The following is a 19,984-nucleotide window of genomic DNA, read 5'->3' on the forward strand; positions in this document are numbered from 1 at the left end:
TGGGTTTGTGACCTCTCTCCGCCAAGCTGCCCGGTTCTGCAACTTCTCAGAGCTGGAGAACATGCTTCGTGACCGCCTCGTCGGTGGCCTGAAGGATGAGAAGCTGCAACGACGCCTCTACGCCAAGAAGGACCTAACGTTCCAGGTCGCTCTGGAGGAGGCCCTGGCAACGGAAGCTGCCAAGAGGTCGACACAAGAGGCACGGCCGAGCCTGCCACCCCAACCGAGGGTCCACCATGAAGACCTCACCGACGACTCAGGATCTGACAGGGAGGAGGTGCACCGAGTACAGCAGCGCACTCAAGCAGCCCACATACCACAGCTGCCTCGACGAGAAGGAGGGAACTGCGCAAGTTGCGGGGAAAGTCACGAGAGGAGGACCTGCCGTTTCCGCAACGCAGAGTGCAGGCAGTGCCGAAAATTGGGACACATCGCCCAGGTGTGTCGAGCTCGGCCCACCCGACGCCAGGCATCAGATGACCAATCCAAGAGCCGCAGGTCCCAGGGCCCAACGCACCAAGGCAACTCGACGGAGGTCACGGACTGCCAGGTATACCAGTTGCCCCACCCCAATGTAGAGAAAATTTATGTAGAGGTACAGATAGAGGGGGCCCCATGCCGCATGGAGCTTGACACGGGTTCAACTCTATCCATAATCTCGGCAAGGACCTTAAGGAAACTGTGTCCTACTGGGGGTCCCAAACTCAGGCCGGCCCCATTCACCCTCCGGGACTTCCAGAAACGTAAGGTCCCCACAATGGGGGTGGGGACCTTCAGGGTGCAATACCGAGGGCGGACGCGGCAACTGGACTTGCTCGTGGTCAAGGGCCCCTACATAAGCTTACTGGGATTGGCATGGTTTGGACCACTGGGGCTAGCCATCACCGGGGTGAACCACACTACCTTACAAGTGGACGTGGACACCATCTGCAAGGAATTTCCAGGGGTTTTCGATGGGAAATTGGGACAGTATACGGGCCCCCCCATTGCTCTACAGCTTGACCCTGCAGTACGACCGGTCAGGCTCAAGGCCCGCCGGGTCCCGTTCGCCCTGAAACCCCGTATAGACGAGGAATTGGACCGGCTCGTGGAGCAAGGAGTGCTGGAGCCGGTGCCTAATGCCCCCTGGGAAACCCCAATCGTCACACCCGTCAAGCCTAATGGTTCGGTCCGCATCTGCGCAGACTACAAATGTACCATAAACAAGGCCCTCACGGCCCATGCATACCCAGTGCCAGTGGTCAGCCATGTCCTTGCCACCCTGGCTGGGTCGAAAATTTTTGGCAAGCTGGACTTGGCCCAAGCATATCAACAGCTGCCAGTAGATGAGGCCACAGCAGAGGCACAGACGATTGTGACGCACAGAGGAGCGTTCAGGGTAAAGCGGCTGCAATTCGGTGTCAGTGTGGCACCAGGCATATTCCAGAATCTAATGGACTCGCTCCTTAAAGGGATTCCTGGCGTCACCCCCTTCTTTGATGATGTGTTGATTGCCGGGCCCACACCAGAGGAGTTTGAGGACCGCCTCCGCACCGTTCTGCACCGTTTCCAGACGGCGGGTCTCAAGGTGAAGCGGGAAAAATGTCTACTAGGAGTGCCTCAGGTGGACTTTCTGGGATTTATGGTGGACGCAGAAGGGGTCCACCCGACTGGGGACAAGGTACGGGCCATCTGTGATGCCCCAGCACCCAAGAGCAAGACTGAACTTCAGGCCTTCTTGGGACTATTGAACTTTTACCATTCCTTCCTTCCCCACAAGGCGGCGGTAGCAGAGCCCCTACACAGACTCCTGGACAAGCGGGCCCCTTGGGTGTGGGGCCAGCGCCAGGAGGCTGCATTCCAGGCAGTCAAGGACTTGCTTGTCTCAAACTCGGTCTTGGCACACTTCGACGAGAGGCTGCCGGTGGTGCTAGCATGCGACGCCTCGCCCTATGGCATTGGCGCTGTCCTGGGACACCAACTCCCAGATGGAAGAAAGGTACCGGTGGCATACTTTTCCCAGACACTCAACGCAACCGAGCGGAACTACTCGCAAATAGACAAGGAGGGTCTGGCAATCGTTAAGGGAGTAAAAAAATTCCATGATTTCTTGTATGGGCGGCCCTTCACCGTGGTGACTGACCACAAGCCGTTGCTTGGCTTGTTTGCCCCCGAAAAGCAGACCCCCCAAGTGCTGTCTCCTCGCGTCCTCAGGTGGTCAATTTTCCTTGCAAGCTACCAGTATGCACTGATTCACCGCCCGGGGAAGGCAATGGGCCATGCGGACGCCCTCAGCAGGCTACCACTACCGGAAACAGGCCCCGACCCAGCACCTGCACAAGAGGTTATGAGCCTGGAGCTGCTTCCCGACCGCCCCATTCAGGCACAAGAAGTTGCACACCATTCCAAGAAAGATAGGGTCATCTCCCGGGTCCTGGACTGGGTGTGGAGGGGATGGCCCAGCAGCAGCCCTGGGCCGGAATTCGCTGGCTACACAACCCGCAAACATGAACTGTCGGCCCACAAGGGGTGCCTGTTATGGGGAAGCAGGGTCGTTGTTCCCCAGCCCCTCCGCAAAAGGGTCCTCACAGCCCTACACGAGACACACCCAGGGGTAGTAAGAATGAAGGCCCTTGCCAGGAGTTATGTGTGGTGGCCAGGGATCGACGGAGAGATAGAGGCCTGGGTCAAACACTGCCAGGCCTGCCAAGAATCCCGCCCAGATCCCCCAAGGGCCCCAGTCCAGTCCTGGGAGTCCGCCCGAGCACCATGGTCACGCCTGCATGTGGACTTCGCTGGCCCCTTTCAGGGGAAAACATTCTTCATAGTGGTGGACTCCTACACCAAATGGCTGGAAGTCGCACTGGTACCGTCCACTTCCACATCCGCAGCCATCCGGGTACTACGCAGGCTATTTGCAACCCATGGGCTCCCTGACACTCTCGTCTCAGACAACGGGACTGCATTTACGTCAGGAGAATTCCACACCTTCACAGCGCAGAACGCCATCCGCCACATCCGTTCGGCGCCATTCCACCCTGCCACCAATGGCCAAGCAGAACGCATGGTGCGGACCACCAAGGACACCCTTCGCCGCATGACGCAAGGGGATTGGGAGTACCGCCTTGCCACATTCCTCCTAGCACAGCACAGCACCCCCAGCTCAACGACTGGCCGGAGCCCTGCTGAACTACTAATGGGTCGGCGCCTTGCAATCAGATTGGACCGCCTTCACCCTGATAGAGCTCAGGATGAGGTAGTGGTGGGGGAAGGCAGGAACCCCCGGACCTTCAAGGCTCAGGACCCAGTGTACGCAAAGAATTTTGGGGCAGGCCCAGCATGGGTACCCGCCACAGTCACCAGGGTCACTGGCCCCGTGTCGTACGAGGTGCTAACGGATGGGGGGCAATGCTGGCGCCGCCACTGCGACCAGATACGGCGACGATTCCCAGGAGAAAACCAGGAGGAGGAAAGGTCAGAGGAGTCCCAAGGGAACAGAGCGGCAGTGAGGCCCACAGACCAGGAGGGGCCAGCAGGAGAGGCAGAATCAGTAAATACAGAGAGGACCCGCGAGGCCGAAAGGGCACCGGAACCAGAACCACGACTGAGCGAGCCGGTTGCACCAGACCAAACAGGCCCATCACAGCCAGCATCCTTGGAACACGAGCCAGAACCTGAACCCCAGACCAGGGAACACCACAGGCCGCAACGCACACGTAGGCCACTGGCGTACCTCGAGGACTATGAATGCGACCTCCCGGGCAGGACTGGAACTTAGAGGGGAGGGGTGTTATGTACTGAGTTGAATAGGATCCAAACTGCAGCAGTCTGATTGGTCCTAGAACAATAGGATCCAAATTGCAGCAGTCTGATTGGTCCTAGAACAATAGGATTCAGAATGCAGCAGTCTGATTGGTCCAAGAACAATGCAGCAGTATGATTGGTTGGCAGGAACCACCCAATCATACTCCAGATACAAGTGAATCCACAACCTGATTGGCTTACAGTAGAATTCCAGAATTAACCAATCATGTGCAGCCCATTGTGTAAATAATGTATATAAAGCAGATACGTTGAGGGGACATTCATTCATTCCTCCTCACCACTATGAGCTGAATAAAGAGCATGAAATCACTTTGCGACTCTGAGTATATTTCACCCTCAAACCAGCTTCCACCTAGTTAAAACGCCATATTCACTTCGCAGTTAAGCTGAGGTGTGCGCATTTGAGACGAACATTGCACATGTGCAAATGACAGCTTCATGATTAGAAGAGTTGAGGGGGAGGGGTTGCAGACATGGGGAGACCAAAGAGGTGATGCGCATTGGATAAAGACATCTCTGTCCTGTCTCTGGTGTGCACAGAAACATGCAACTGTGACTTGAAATGCAGCGGTGGTAGGGCAAACTTTTATGGCTGGGTGGCCATCTGTTATGGATGCTTTAGTTGAGATTCCTGCATTGCAGGGGGTTGGGCTAGATGACCCTAAGAACCCTTTCAGCTCTATAATTATATGAGTCTAAGCCACTAATGTGTACATAGCCTCAGTCTCTTGGAACAGCACAAAGAAACCTATAGGTTCCATTTCAGTCTCTGCTTGTTGTCAGAATGAATGCTCCCCACATTAAATGGGGGGCACCCTTTGCGTGGTCGTGCGCAGCTCCCTGGACCCTATGTGGCACCACTAGAACAGGCTTGGCTTCGCCTTCCCCAGATGGGATACCTGGAGGTCTCCGCCTACCTCAGCCAGCTGCCCAATCCCGCCTGGGGAGGCGTTGCCAAGGTGATCAGGCCAGGTAGGGGGAGGGACCACCTGCCCACACAATACAGGGAGGATCTTATCTGGGAACTGTCAGTTGGCTCCAGAGCTTCTCCCACCCTACCCACCCTCAGTTAAGACTTCTTTTGCAGGTTAACCTTTTCTCCACAGGTATGCGGGCGCTGCTACGGCCAGGTCGCTGTTGAAGAACCGGAAAGGAATTATCCTGCATAGGCAGGTTTGCCTTTCCTATAGCAAAACGTCACAACTTTGGTGGTATCAGGCCTTGGGCGGAATCCTTTAGTTTATCTTCCCTAAATGGGGGAGGGCGTGTAACGGTGACCCACGCCCCCCTTCTCTTTGCAGCGGTGATCCCAGGGTTCCCCGTTAAAGGGGTTGTTTTGAGAGGAGGCTTTGGCTGTACGTCTAGATGTCATCATTGCTCTCCCCTGCTCTCTCTGCTTGAACATATGTTCTCCAGAGCCAGCCTATCCCCCCCCCCACCACACTCTGGATAACCCTGATGTTCCCCAGATCCCCGGTGGGGGACTGGGAGGGTTAAACACCCAATGCCTGAGCCAAGGTCTACCCTCATCTGAAACATAATAAAGTTGTGGCCAATTTTAACCCCATAGCACGTTGTCTTGAGTCGTTATTCCACACAGGGGCCGCCCAGGGTTTGGGGGACTCCGCCTGTCCATGCAAATCTAAGTGTCAGGTTTGTATACAGGTATTTTCTGTTGGCCACAGTGCACCCCCCCCTTCGTTGTTTCTGTGGTTGTATTCACCATTATTAATATGCATTTACTAGCTTTGTATAAAGGTACTTTTCTGAGAACTTGGGACTTTTTGGTTGGATAAGTACCATAAACCTATCAGTTTACAAATAGTACTGACACTTTAAAGTAATTCTTTACTCAGGGTGTCAGTAAATTAAGAAATTAATTAGAGCAATATGTGATGAGATATGGGTTTATAGCAAAAAAAGGAGATAAACAACTTATATCCCCCACTCCACTTTTATAAATCTTCATACAACCACAAAAATTATGCAGCTGCACAGATCTCTCTGGTAATATCAAGAACAGAGTACATAGGCACTGCACATCCTCTGTTGTTTTTATTCAGTGTCTGGGGTGTTTTTATTCAGCATTTAGGGGTGAATTTCTGTGCACATAAAAGTTAACTAATAAGGCCAATGTTCACTAACATATCTCTCCTATGATGCTCAGTGGAACAAAAAATGTCAGTCCTATCCATAGCTGTCAACTTTTCCTTTTTTTGCGGGAAATTCCCTTATTCCAGCGCCATTTCCCGCTGCTTCCCCCTGCTATCCCGGATTGTTAGATATCCTGTAGACTGTCCCCGGGACAGGTGAGGCTGCTGATCCCTTATTTTCGAGGTTGCTGATCCCTTATTTTCAAATCTGAAAGTTGACAGCTATGGTCATATCAGAACAGTCTATCTGTATATTCATATCGTTTACATGTTTTCAAGCCATTTTACAAGAAATGACTGGTTGGCTGGGCCTTAATTAGACATCTACAGGAACATGTCTGGCCATGATCAAGTCATCTGTGTGCTGTAACATATGCATGATTTATTGTAACATGCAGCTAAACACATTTTGTGCTGTGTAGAAGAAGAAAAAGAGGAAGAGTGTGAAATATTATTTTTTTTTATAAAATTTTTATTGGTTTTACAAATTTTTAAGAAAGACAAACAAACACTTAAAATGACAAACATACACGTATAGTTTCAAACCTATTTTCATAAACCTCTTTTCTTAGACTTCCCCATACCCCCCCTCTCTGCATCCCAATGTCCATAATTCAACTAGCAACTCCCAATTGTTACTTTCCAATCTCTATCATGTTAGTCCTCTTTTATATTCTAACCTTATATCCCTGTACCCCTTTGTTTCTGGAAACCACAACATTTTAACATTCATTAAGTTTATAGTAGTCCTTAAGATAGCTTTTAAATTTTCTCCATTCTTCTTCCACCGTCTCTTTTCGTTGGTCACGGATTCTGCCTGTCATCTCGGCCAATGTCATATAGTCCATCACTTTCATCTGCCATTCTTCCAGAGTGGGTAAATCTTGCGTCTTCCAATACTTTGCGATGAGTATTCTTGCTGCTGTTGTAGCATACATGAAAAAAGTTCTATCCTTCTTTGTCACCAATTGGCTGACAATGCCCAGGAGAAAGGCCTCTGGTTTTTTAGGAAAGGTACATTTGAGTACCTTTTTCATTTCATTATAGATCATTTCCCAGAAGGCCTTAATCCTCGGGCATGTCCACCAAAGGTGGTAAAAGGTACCTTCAGTCTCTTTACACTTCCAACATTTGTTATCGGGCAAATGATAAATTTTTGCCAGCTTGACTGGGGTCATGTACCACCTATAAACCATTTTCATGATGTTTTCCTTTAAGGCATTACATGCCGTAAACTTAATACCGGTGTTCCATAAAAATATTTTTTGTGAAATATTTTTTGTGCAGTTGTGCACATGAGTGAACCAAAGAGAAATTGCCCCAAACCTGTATCTTGGCATCCAGTGAATTCTTCTTTTATGTACCTATCTTTTCCTTGCCACCAATGATTTCCTCAGCCTTGTAGTCTATTTCTTCCTTTATTTTGCTGATAATTTTCATTTGTCCACCCCTTCCTTTTGTTTACTAAAAGTTTGAGGAGGGGGAACTACTATTGCAGTGTGTGTGGGGGGGTGTAGTTTAGAATAAGCCCTGCTGCACTCTGTCCTCAGTAAGTAGGCCTTATTCCACCCACATTTGTGGTGTCAATGACACAATGTGACTTTTTCCATTTCTAGGCTGCCTTTCTCCATTATAAAGGAGGACCCAGGGCATGTTACAAACTTGGCAAACCATTATCAAATCCACTGTAATGGAACGGACATACTCACTGTTAAGAGGCTTCAGTGTATGAGCTACCCTCAGGAATGAGTACCCTGACTGAGATGCAGAAGGAATCCCCACTAGGGCCATGGTCAACTCCCAAGTCCTACAGCAAAGATGGGAGCTGGTTCCCACCCTGGCACTGCTGAGCTTCAACTCCCATCAGCTCTGACCATTGATCCTGCTGGCTGGAACAGATAAGAACTGGAGTCCAGCAATAGCGGAAGAGCTGCAGGTTTCCCATCCCTGTTCGGCACTAAACATAAATTTCTTCCTTGTACACTCACATGTATAAGAATCTATATGTATCAGCTGAAAAAAATATATTTTGTAATGCAAGAATTCTTACTAAAGTAATATTAAATATACCTACAAAGAATCTTTAAAACATGCTGAGAGTCTTGTCCCCCTTCAACAAAAATCTGAAATAAAACCCCCCCATTTTTGTATTAAGAATAAACTTTCCATTTAATCACATAAAAGTACACTTTATTAACTGATTAAAAACAAGTACACCTTTATTAACTGATTAAAAACAATGTAATTTATTTGAACACAAAGAGTAATAATGGTTATTTTTGATGCAAAGTAGTATTAAAGCAAAAAGACTTCGCTGTATAGCATAAAATTATAAAATATGCAAGTACAAAGTAGTAATGAAGGTAAAAACATCTTCCATATTAAAAATCGGGGGGGGGGGGAGAATATGTATTTCACAATTTTAAACATGATATGCAAAGTTAACTAATATGGTACTTAACTAACCTCCAAAGTCTGCAAAATATAAAGCGTAATGTTAATTATACTGCATACAGACCTGGGAATGAAGGCAGCTAATGGCAGTGAGGACTGAACTCCAAATACAGCCCTTTGCTCAGTTCACTTTTTAAAAGACCCAGGAGAGGCAGAAGCAAAGCACTATGTCGTGTCTCCCTTGGAAACTGTGAGATCGCAGTGAAAAATGCTATGTATTGTAATGGTTGTTTGAATTTCCTTGATCAGTTTTCAAAAGGGAGAAGATAAACATACAAAACATACTGTAGTGGAGCAAATGACTTGTAGATTAAAAAAAAACACAGAAACACATTTTACATTCATTTTAAAATCCTGTGTTTAATGTTCAAACTCAAGCTCAGCCTCTCCACCCTCTCATAAAGGGCAAGTGATCCCCGTAAACCACTTTACTTGTCTTAAGCATGCTAAAACATTAGGAAGGGCAAACCAAGAATGCCCCAAAATGGTTCAGAGTAAGCTGTTTCAGGAGCCTCTGGGCTTATCAACCTTTCCTCTGCTCTTTCCATGCTGTACTTTAAAGCTCCATGTCCCAGCACCCTTTTATTTTTTTTGCTGTGGAGCTTTCCCCATGAAAGCCTGCATTTTAGCAGTCAATCAGGGCAAACTTCAACCCACTGAAAGCCTGAATTGACATTTGCACCGACTGAGAGCTAAAGAGTGGATTTTTGCAGGGAAAGCTCCAGGGCAAAAACCACACATGCTTGGAGACAGAGCTTTAAAGCACGAACCTGTGTCTGGAAAGAGTGGGGCACAAGGTAAGTGTGGATAAGTCCTCACATGAAAAGCTTAACTGTCAGCAGATATAAATGATTACCGGTGTCTGTGGTGAAATAGCAGTTGGCACTAACTAAGACTATAATTACATCTATTTAGTTAATCCAAATTATGGTTCTTGTTGAGGGTCACTATTAATAGAAAAATTAGATTTTTAAAAAATGATGCAAATAAAATCAACACTGAAGCTAGGAAAAGATATTTCAGGTTTCTACTTCACAGTTCATTTTCCCCTCAGGAATCACTTGGGTTCCCAGGTTTCTTAGAACATTCTTCTAAAAGCAGTGCTAAACTAAGCACTGTGCTATGAGGATCAAGAATTTTCACAAGTGGTATATCAACCTTTTGTTCTAGACAAATGAGATTGCGCAGAGTCATGGCCAACATGGAATCTATGCCAAGGGACAAAAGGGGTGTATTCGTTGTAATGTCACTTGGATCTGTACTAGTGAGCTGACTCACCAATGATATGATATAGTCTTCAGATTTTAGTGCAGCCAAATCCTTGGACATGGCTTGTTCAAAATGCTCAGCCTGACTGCCAAAATGTTCTATCATAATTGTATGCAGGCGACTTCTGATTGCTGGAATTTGACGATAGTAATGGTTGAGCATTGTTTTGAAGTTCAGCTTCACGACAGCTTGCTGAGCGTGGTTCAGAGTTAAGCTTGTTTTAAGATTCTCATAGATCTCATCCACTTGCAGAATTGATATACCCTTTGATTCCACCAATTTTTGAAGTTGATTTTGACCTTCCAGTAGTCCCAGATTCAAGGCACCCCAGTTGATGGATTGTCCTGACAGTCCACAGTTTCTTCTGAATTGGCAGAAAAGGTCCAGGAAGGAATTGGCGGCAGCATAGTTTGCTTGCAATGAACTTCCAATGAAGGAAGCAACAGATGAATAACATACAAAATAATCAAGAGCCTGTCCCTGAGTGGCGTGGTGCAGATTGATGGCACCAGCAACCTTCGGGCTTAAAACTTTCTCAAAGCTAGAGAGCGTCATATTTTCAATGCGCCCATCATGCAAAACCACAGCACTGTGGAAAACACCTTTGATTGGACACTTTGGAAAGATTTTGCTGATTGAACTGATTGTTTTCTCAACCTCAGGCCAAAAAGTCACATTGCACTGCAGACTGATGATATTGCACCACTTGTTCTGAATCTGCAAATCACTTATTTCCTTCTGCTTTTCAATGCTGGGCTTTCTCCTTGAAAGGATCACAATGCATCCTCCTCCATTTTGAGCAATAAATCTAACAGTTTCATAGCCAAGCCCAGTGAGTCCTCCTGTGACTATGTAAACAGCATTCTGCTTAAACATCTTCCGCTTTGCTTCACGCACTGGTATGTCAGAAATACATCTGTTCTGCCCATTGCTTTTCAGCACAGCAAATGAGACAGCCTTACAGGTAAAGTAGGATGTTATTGTGTCTATGCTCTCACTGTTTTCTGTCTGCTGAAAAACGGAACAAGGCAAGTCCTTGAATTGCCTGCGTTGCATTGATTTCAACCAGTCACTGAAAGGCTTGTGGGAATGTTTCAGCGATGATTTCTGAAAAATGGTTGCAAGACTGAGAATATGAATTTGAAAGTTTTCATGACCGCTTCCAATTAGAGATCGCAAGTGTTCAGAATGGTGGTTGCCATCGATTACCACAACATCCTGAAGATGTGAAAGACGGGCTAAGACGTCTTTGGGTAATCTTTCTAGGAAGGGCAGAAAGACAAGGGCGTTGCATTGAGCTACTCTTTTTTCCAGGCTGCTGTCAAGTGCTGTACATAAGGTGTTCCAGCCCTGTTCCTGAGCTGACAAAGCAAGCACTTTACACAAAACTGACTGTGGTTCATCAGAAATAATGCCTAAAAATCTATTCCGTTTCATCTTTGGTAACATCTGGTGCAAAATTTCCCATCCTATCCTGAAGAAGGAGACACAGGGTACAGTTTGAAAACATGGAAATTTATGGGTTTTGAAACACACTGCTTCTGGAATCCTGATTCTTGAAGATGCAGCCACTGGGTAGCATGAAACAATATGATCTCCCACTTTGATCTTTTTTACATCACTGCCTGTTGCAACCACCGTCCCACTGTAGTCCAGAGCTAAGAACCTGTATTTATCAATGGTCTGTGAATTCCAGTATAATGTGTTTCCAAAGTTACAGCTGGAAACACTAACAGGATAATAGTCTTCAGAATGGATACTTATTTTCTCAACTTGCACTTCAACATTGTGATTATCAAGAGAAATCTCAATGTGGTCAGCTGGCTCAGCAAATAGATTTCTTACTTCATGAGGATCAGAAGTGTAAAAAGTTGACAGCTCAGATTCTTGAAGAGACTGAGGAGGATCATTATAGGACCTGTCATTAACCTGTGTACATCTAATTTCAGAAGTGTAAATTCTCCCCTGATTAATCCAGACTTCAGCATATTTATCTGCTTCATATTCTACTAAAACATCTGCTAAAACTGCTATGTCCATTGTACTTGTTGAACCGATATCAATAATCTGAAATGTGATTTCAGTAACTTCAAGAATGCAGGATCTTACCATCCCATACAAGGCCAAGCCAGGGTTAATGTGGTCTACAGTCCTGCCTGTTACTCTATATGTAATTATCTTGATGGAACCATGACTGTTCTTCTCTCTCAATGCAACGACAAGTTGCCGGAAAGCTTCACAACATTTGGATAAGCTTGCAACAACACTCTCAGGATTTTCTCCATTTGATCTTTGAATTCCCCACATAAACAAAACATCACTGTAGTCATGTACCTCTAGCCTAATTTTGTCCTGAGCAGCTGAATTTGCACTTCCTGACACCAGTAATTGCTCCCAGTCTTCATACATCAAAAACCTAGAATCTTTATGTAAATATTTTTTGAGCTGTTGAGAAACTCCAATTTTGTCAGCAAACACTGCAGCTCTGGGTGCATCTCCTGAGGTTTGGATAATCCGGGAAGGGGTTACCTCTTTCCACTGATTTTCAAAAAGGAAAGCATCATGACTATTGGACATTCTCTTCAGAAGAGTGATCCCAACACGTTTAATCTCAACCAAAACAGAGCCTTGTTTATCTGTGAAGCATCCACAAAATTCTAAATAGTTCTCAGTAGACTTACTTGTTTTCAGATATATCATCATTTCCTCTTCCAAAGGTCGGACAATTACAAGGCTGCCTATGTTGGAAGGAAACCCTGTACAGTTGTTCCTGGTTTTTGTGGTCATCACACCAGTCATTTGCAGAAAGCAGTCTAATATCACTGGATGAATAAAATGCTTGTGCAGTTCTTCCCTGGTTTGCTTGTTCACCTTAAGGATGGTTATGGCTTCCTTCAGTTCTTCACAATAAAACACATCACTTAGCTGCTTGAATACTGAATCATACTGAAATCCAAAATGAGATAATGCTTCGTATATTTCATCCTTTCTGACAATTGATTTACAACGCTGAAAAACATGTCTATATGAAATGTTATTTTCTTCAAGAAAGGTTTCTTGGTTCCATGTGATCTGTCCAGATACATATACCGCACCAGATGAGGACAGTATTTTGAAATATTTTTTTTCCTTTTGTGATACTACTGTTAGCTTCAAATCATGAGAATTTTCACTTAAAACACAAGGTGATTCAAACTTCATGCTCATCTGACACAAACTTAAGGGCTCCTTTCTTCCTGAGCTAGCCATCACAGCTGACAAAGCAAGTTCAACAAAAAAGGCACCAGGAACCAGAGCAACACCATTGAGCTTGTGCTCGTACAAATAGGGAGTCACTGTCTGAGATATGGAATACTTGAATTCTGAACTGCCGTTGCTGACATTATGAATTGACAGGTGGTTTGCGTTCAGCTTGGTTTGAGTTGGCTGCTGGAGCCTGTTTAAAAATGACATGAGCGTCTTATGATCAAATTGATACCTGGGGTAGGCTGCTGGTACACCCTGATATCCTGCATAGATGTGCTCCCAATCTGGATTGACTCCCAATTCAAAAAGGCCTTTAACAAGTGTGAGAAGTGTCATATATTCTTTGTCAAGGTGCAAGGAAGGAAAAACTTTAGCTTGTGTCCCTAATGCTTCAATTATATATCTTTTCAGTGCACGCTGGGGACCAATTTCCACAAATACAGGATCATCTCTGCTTTTTGCTGCAGTTGTTATAGCCTCTGCAAAAAAAACAGGATCCCGAACCTGTCTGGCCCAGTAGGTGCCTGTAACAAAATCACCATCTGAAAAGGCCTTCCCTGTTGCTGTCGAAATTAGGTCAATCTCTGGCTTCCCTTTCTTTAATTCTGATAGATTGTCTGCTATCTCAGTTAGTACTGGATCCATCATTTGGCTGTGATATGCAGCTGGCACATTTAAAACATGAAGAAATATGTTTCTTTTACTGAAGTGCTCAGCCAGATCTTTCTGAATGGCATGGATAGATGCTTCATCTCCTGATAAGGTGCAAGACAAAGGACTGTTAAATGCTGCAACACAGACTTTCCCTGAATATGCTCCAAGGGCTGCTGACACTTCTGCAACGGGAATGTTGCCAACCACCAGCATTCTGCCTCCAGTGACTTTAGCCTGTAGCCTGCTTCTGTGGTAGATGACTTTGACAGCATCTTCCAGGGAAATCAAGCCAGCACAATGGGCAGCGGCTACTTCGCCAACTGAATGGCCAACAGCAGCAATTGGCTTAATGCCCCAGTGTTGCAGGAGTGTAACCAAGGCCACCTGCAGAGTAAAGAGTAAGGGCTGGGCAACTTCAGGCCTGGGCAAATCTTTGTATTCATTTTCTTTTGATTTTAGGATTCCTGTGGGAAGGTATTCTAGAAACAGCCTTTCTATTTCTTTGCATTTGTCTCTAAACACTGGCTCAGTCCTTAGCAATATCTCAGGTATCCCTTTCAGATCCAGACCATTACCAGAGAAGACAAAAATTAATTGTGGTGGTTTCTTCAGCGGAGCTGTTTCCAATTCAACTGCAGGGGAAAGCTGTTGCTCTAGTTTCTGTAGTGAAGATGCCACAAATGCTTTTCTGTACTTGTAGTTTATATGGCTTCTTCTACAAGCAGATGTGTAGGCCAGATTTGGGAGTGTCGCTGAGTCACTTGTATTAAGGTACCTAGCCGTGTCTTCTATCGCCCGTTTGAGAGAATTTCCTGAAGCTGCCGAAATGACAAATAGTTCGACAGGCCTTCGGACTGGAGAAATAACCTGGGTTTGTTTAAACTGTCTGACAACCACATGGGCATTGGTGCCCCCAAATCCAAAACAGTTGATCCCAGCAACTCTGCCATATTCACCAGGCTCCTCCCACTTCTCCACTGTTGTTGGGATGGAGAGATTCAGTTTCCCTGTATTTATGCTGCTGGTGCTCTCTGAGAAGTGCAAGGATGGGACTATCTTCCCATGGTGCATCATGAGAAGAACTTTGATTAAGCCTGCTGCCCCAGCAGCCGACTCTGTGTGCCCAATGTTCCCTTTAACGGAGCCAATCTTGAGAGGGGGCAAATCGGGAGGCCTTTTTCTGCCAATGACATTGCCTAAGCTCTCTGCCTCAACAGGATCTCCTGCAGGTGTCCCTGTGCCATGTGCTTCAATATATTGCACAACCGATGGATCAACACGCTTTGGGTAGATGCTGAGCAGCAACTTCTCCTGTTCCTCTTGAGATGGTCTGGTGATTGGTGTGACGGATCTTCCATTCTGGTTGACTGCACTCACGTTGATGACACCCCATATTTTGCTGAAGTCTTCCTGCGCCTATTTTAAAGAAGATGAAAAGAGGTAAAGCTTCTTAAAGTTGTGAAACATAGGGATGGCAAACACAGCCTGTGCAATATAACTCAGTTAACATTTTATGATATGCTCTCTCTCTTATAACAAAGATTATGAGACATGGTGAACATTCTACCAGCTATGACTATTTTATAAATAGAATTAGGCATAATTCCTAGGTTTAATGAATTAAGAGTCAGGAGTTTGTGAATCCCGTGTCTATACTCATACCTTCTTTAACGATTTCAGCAAAATAACTCCACAACCTTCTCCCCTTCCATAGCCATCGGCCTTTATAGAAAATGGTTTGCTGACTCCTTCAGGGGATAGCATCTTTGCTTTACTAAGAGCGACGAAGACCTGTGGTTCCATTATGCAGTTCACTCCTCCACAAAGAGCAGCTTCGCAGTCTCCTGTAGTGTAAAATAATGAATGCATTTCTGTTCAGCATAAGGCTCAGTATTTAGTCTTCTGAAAAGATTACATCGGTATACAAACATATACATTTACCTGCCCCTCCAAGCTTAAGGGCATTCCATTAAAGGAATCCAGGGGTGTGAATCTTGTCTGAAGCCTGGGGCAGGGCTAGGGCCATGCCACGACCCCATCAGGAACCCTGGGTTAGCTCAAGTTGGTTTGCATGGACGGGGTTCCCCCTATCCGTGGATGACCCTTACCAGACTCCCTGTGTGATGAGCAGGAGTCAGATGTAGTCGGGTCAATCCAATGCCTAAGCCAATAAAGCTCACATTCTGTAACCAATAAAGCTGTGGCCTAAATTTGCCCAATAACATTTAACCTAATACCTGTGCCCTTGTGTCTTATTCATCAATGAAGGGGTGGTTTCGGGGTCTCAACACGCAACAGTAAGTCTCTCATTGTTTGTGAGGGGAAATCTGTTGTTCTCTTTAAAATGTTCTAGTGTGAGTAAAGCAAATGTCTACATCTTGTCACTAAATTAATATAAAATTATTTTCCTAACTTACGGTTAGCTACATCATTCCTATAAGCTCTTTTCTCTCTCACTTCCATTCAGTGCTTGCCTACTGGAGTTTATGGTCTGTGAGGCAACATACCTAAATTACAAAATGCACCCTGTGTGACATGACATAATATAACTGGTCCGCAATGAGCATAGTATAAGGAAGACCAAGATAAATCCCAGAATTATACTTTGAAATATGTCAGTCTTATTTGTGAGTGCCTGTGGCCTTCAGAAGGCTGGGGGTTTTTTTTTGGGGGGGGAGGCTTTCACAACATACAAACTTCAGACCTTTCCAGAAACATATTCCAATATTTTACTGTGCCTTGCAACTGATGCTGCTAAATAGGGAATAAGAGGCAATATAAGAGGCAATATCGCGTGCAGTGGAGACTTGTTTGCCACTTTGAGGTCCTTAGAGGAAAGGAAGAATATGAACGAGTGGAAAACTATTAGATCTCATTACCTTGTTTAATTGCATGCAAAGCAAAGTGCAAAGCATAAGAAAATGAGGAGCAAGCCGTGTCGATGGCAACCGATGGCCCAGTCAGATTAAATGTATATGAAATCCGGTTAGCAGCTATGCTCATTGCTGTCCCGGTGCCATCGTAGTGGCTTGCTTCAGTGGGGGTTCTGCCACTCATTAGCCTGTAGTCTTGATTCATCATACCTGTGAATACCAAAGATGTACTGTGTTACCAGCATAGTACATTGAGAGTACAGTATTCATTCTGAACAACTTGATTGCATTTATTGCTCTAGATCTGCCACACACAACATGCTTCAATCTACACAACAAGATTAGGCTTTTCATTGAGTCATCTTCGTAAGGGAATGCTATGCAGCTATTCAGGTTTGTGAGTACTGATCAGCTAAGTGGATAGACTTTGAGTTGTGAGACTAGGGTTAAAAAAAACAAATCCACCATAAATTGCATTTCCTAGCTCTCTGCTAATCTCTCCGCAGGTCTCCAGTATATAAAATCTGAATGCAGTTCACCTACCTAACAGTGTTGCTGTACAAATGATCATGTTTTACATACATCACTAATAATATGAAAACCGTATTATTCCTCAAATTTGAACTGAATATTGGAAATACTGCATAAATGTTGCTTTATAGCATAGTATTATTTATGTGTTTTATTTACTATAAAATCCATATTTACATGTTCTATTCAAAGCAGCTGATAGTCACAGAAGTTCTTTTAATGATCATAAAGTCCAACAGCTCTCTTAATATCCTAGACTTTATTTTTTAAAACTGCAAATCATGTAACTGATTAATCACCATCAACAGTGCTGTTCATGTAACCAATAGTTACATGTTTGTTTCTTGAGTTATATCAGTTTAAACTTTCTTTAGCTTGTAATGCTCTTAAGCACGGTTATATTTACTGTCTAGACAACTTCACATTTTCTTCAAAAATATTGTGTAGTCAGCAATAGATACTCTCAATTGTCTTTAACAGTGGGCTGAATTACATTAGCATGTGTTACCTGTTGACATCAATTAAAGTTCATTTGTTCAATAAATATAGGTATGTTGAACCCATTTTTCAAATGTTCTGATGTATATTTGGGAGCTGCAAATGAACCTTAAGTGTTCATAAGACTTCATTAACACACCACCACAATAGGAAAATTCTATTCATAACTGAGTAGGATCTAAGGTAATGGGATTTACTCCCAAGTAAGTACATGGATGTGGGTGGTGCTGTGGTCTAAACCACTGAGCCTAGGGTTGGGGGTTCGAATCCCCGTGACGGGGTGAGCTCCCATTGCTCAGTCCCTGCTCCTGCCAACCTAGCAGTTTGAAAGCACGTCAAAGTGCAAGTAGATAAATAGGTAAACGGGAAGGTAAACGGCATTTCCGTGCACTGCTCTGGTTTCGCCAGAAGCGGCTTAGTCATGCTAGCCACCTGACCCAGAAAAACTGTCTGCAGACATGAGCGCTGCACCCCCAGAGTCGTTCGCGACTGGACTTAACTGTCATGGGTCATTTACCTTTACCTTTTTAAGTGTGTATAGGATTGCAACCTAAGAGAATTATGTAGACCAGCCCTATATGTTCCAGTCTATGCTCCTAAATTAGTGCAACTGTTTTAAGCTTCAAATTATCATCTCACCAACAAAAACCCCTGTTTTTGAACCACTTATGTTTTCTCTAGGGACTCCTGCATCTTCCAGTGCTCTATACGTGCATTCCAGGAGTAATTTCTGCTGGGGATCCATACGCTCAGCTTCCACATCATTAATTCCAAAAAGTCTGTTGTCAAATGCATTAAACCTACAAAACAGAAGTCAGATAATAACATTGTAAGTAGGAGAAAATAATATGCAACCAACTCATGGCACATTCATTAATAAGACAATCAAATATTTTGACTTTTAGAAAATTATTTCCATTAATCATTTTAAGATAAAAGGCTTTAATAATTTGGTCATTTGTTCTTGGGGAAGGTAGAATGAAAATAGAAGAATATTTAGAGCCACTACTTAATAGTGGCTTAGGATAGTGGACATAAATATTTGTAGAATTGGATCCAAAGTACCATGAGTAGAGGGAGAAAATGTAGGGGTGCTGTTCTGAACCTTTATACTAGCAAAAGGCTATATTAAACACATGGTAAATAAAGATATAAGCTTTAGAATACAGAGGGGCACTCAAAGGTTTTGAAAAGCGCTAGTGCAAAGTCTTGTGCAAGAGTTCTTGCAAATGAAAGGACTTATTTAGAGTTAGAACTACTCTCTTTTGTTGAATCAGAAACAGGCCTTCCACAAAAGGAAGAGGCTTTCTTCTAGATTTTGGATCCTAGTCATAACGTTGCACGTGCCTGAATATTTCAGATTCCACACTAGTTTCAGCTGTTATCAAAACACTGAATAAAATGAAATTCAAATAAACAGATGGCAGGAAAGCCCACATATCCCTGGCAGCCGGCCTGGGAATTCCCCAATGGCCGACCACCTTGCTCAGGCGTTGCTCCCCAGGGATAGGACCTTGCTGTGGCTGGCTTCCAAGCCGCCCACCCTGTGACTGGTTAAGCAGCCATTAGGATCAAGGCCTATCTAGTCCAGCATCCTATTTGCAATATTGGGCAGACACATGTTTCTGAAAAGCTTTTGAGCAGGGTAGGAAGGCAAAAGTCCTCTTCTGCTACCTCACAAGTGGTATTCAGGTGTTCACTGCTTATGTGCAGTTATTTTCAAAATTGGATGATAACTTATGGACATTGTTTTATAAATTGAACTCTCTCAAGTGGGGAGAAAGCAGAGGAAGGCAGGCCCCAAAAGGAACCATAGAGGAGTTGTGCCAAAGTTTTGGCCTTGTATAATTTTAGATCTGTGGGGACGAAGAAGCCCCCTTGTGCTCTGAAGAATTTAAGGATACAATTTGCGGTTTTTTCCGCTGAACTCCCAATGGAGTTTATGTGTAGTTTGTTGGTTCCTGAGGCCTGTACCACCATTCCTAGATACTTGTAGTTTGTGGCTTGTTCTAGTTTATGGCCTTGGAGTTCCCAGCTTCTAAGCTTTGGTTTTTCCCCAAAAGCGAGTATCTTGGTCTTTTGATAGTTGATTTTGAGACATTCAGTTTCACAGTATGTTGCGAGCTTTCTTAGTGCTCTTTTGAGTCCAATGGAGGTTCTAGATAGAATTACCGCATCATCGGCATATAGGAGGACCGAAATATGCCGATTTGCAATCTTCGGCGGGTGGAGTTCTGAGTCATTGAGTGCAGATACTAAGTTATTTAGATAGAAATTAAATAGTAGAGGGGCCAATAGGCACCCTTGCCTGACTCCTTTTGAAGGAAAGTGAGGACAGGTGACCTCACCTAGGCCCGAAGTCACCCCCCACCAAAGCAGGCTCAAAGCTTCTCAAAACTTTTCAAAATCATTTTCTCAGCAGCTAAGCATCAGAAACATTCCGCTCTGCTGTAACAAAGGTAGAGAACAGTCCATTGTTTCTCAGGCCTTTCTCATGTCTTC

At 44.7% G+C, this 19,984-nt stretch overlaps 1 protein-coding gene and 2 long non-coding RNA genes across 5 annotated transcripts in view; 2 read left to right on the plus strand and 1 right to left on the minus strand.

Moving 5' to 3' along the window:
• Window positions 1-17,521, plus strand: part of LOC310689717 — a 24,625-nt gene extending 7,104 nt beyond the window's left edge. The window contains exons 2-4 of one of the 2 annotated variants that reach the window (XR_014517615.1): window positions 14,798-15,020; window positions 16,756-16,846; window positions 17,465-17,521. This is a non-coding gene — a long non-coding RNA (uncharacterized lncRNA). Of the gene's footprint in view, window positions 1-14,797; window positions 15,021-16,755; window positions 16,953-17,464 lie in introns of those variants that run through there. The other variant, XR_014517616.1, reaches the window with a different exon arrangement.
• LOC310689622 (phenolphthiocerol synthesis polyketide synthase type I Pks15/1-like) overlaps window positions 8,152-19,984 on the minus strand; it is a 26,296-nt gene continuing 14,463 nt past the window's right edge. For both annotated transcript variants that reach the window (XM_083467348.1, XM_083467347.1), the window contains exons 4-7: window positions 18,122-18,282; window positions 16,460-16,663; window positions 15,243-15,424; window positions 8,152-14,996 (exon numbers count right to left, since the gene is read on the minus strand). In XM_083467348.1, the coding sequence (XP_083323474.1) occupies window positions 9,462-14,996; window positions 15,243-15,424; window positions 16,460-16,663; window positions 18,122-18,282 (6,082 nt within the window). In that variant the 3' untranslated portion in view covers window positions 8,152-9,461. The remainder of the gene's footprint in view (window positions 14,997-15,242; window positions 15,425-16,459; window positions 16,664-18,121; window positions 18,283-19,984) is intronic.
• Window positions 15,538-16,664, plus strand: LOC310689727. Its single transcript, XR_014517626.1, has 2 exons — window positions 15,538-15,934; window positions 16,405-16,664. It is a non-coding gene; the product is annotated as an uncharacterized lncRNA (long non-coding RNA).

Source organism: Podarcis liolepis (genome assembly GCF_965112155.1).
Source record: "Podarcis liolepis genome assembly, chromosome: 12".
In the NCBI taxonomy this organism is placed as follows: domain Eukaryota; kingdom Metazoa; phylum Chordata; class Lepidosauria; order Squamata; family Lacertidae; genus Podarcis; species Podarcis liolepis.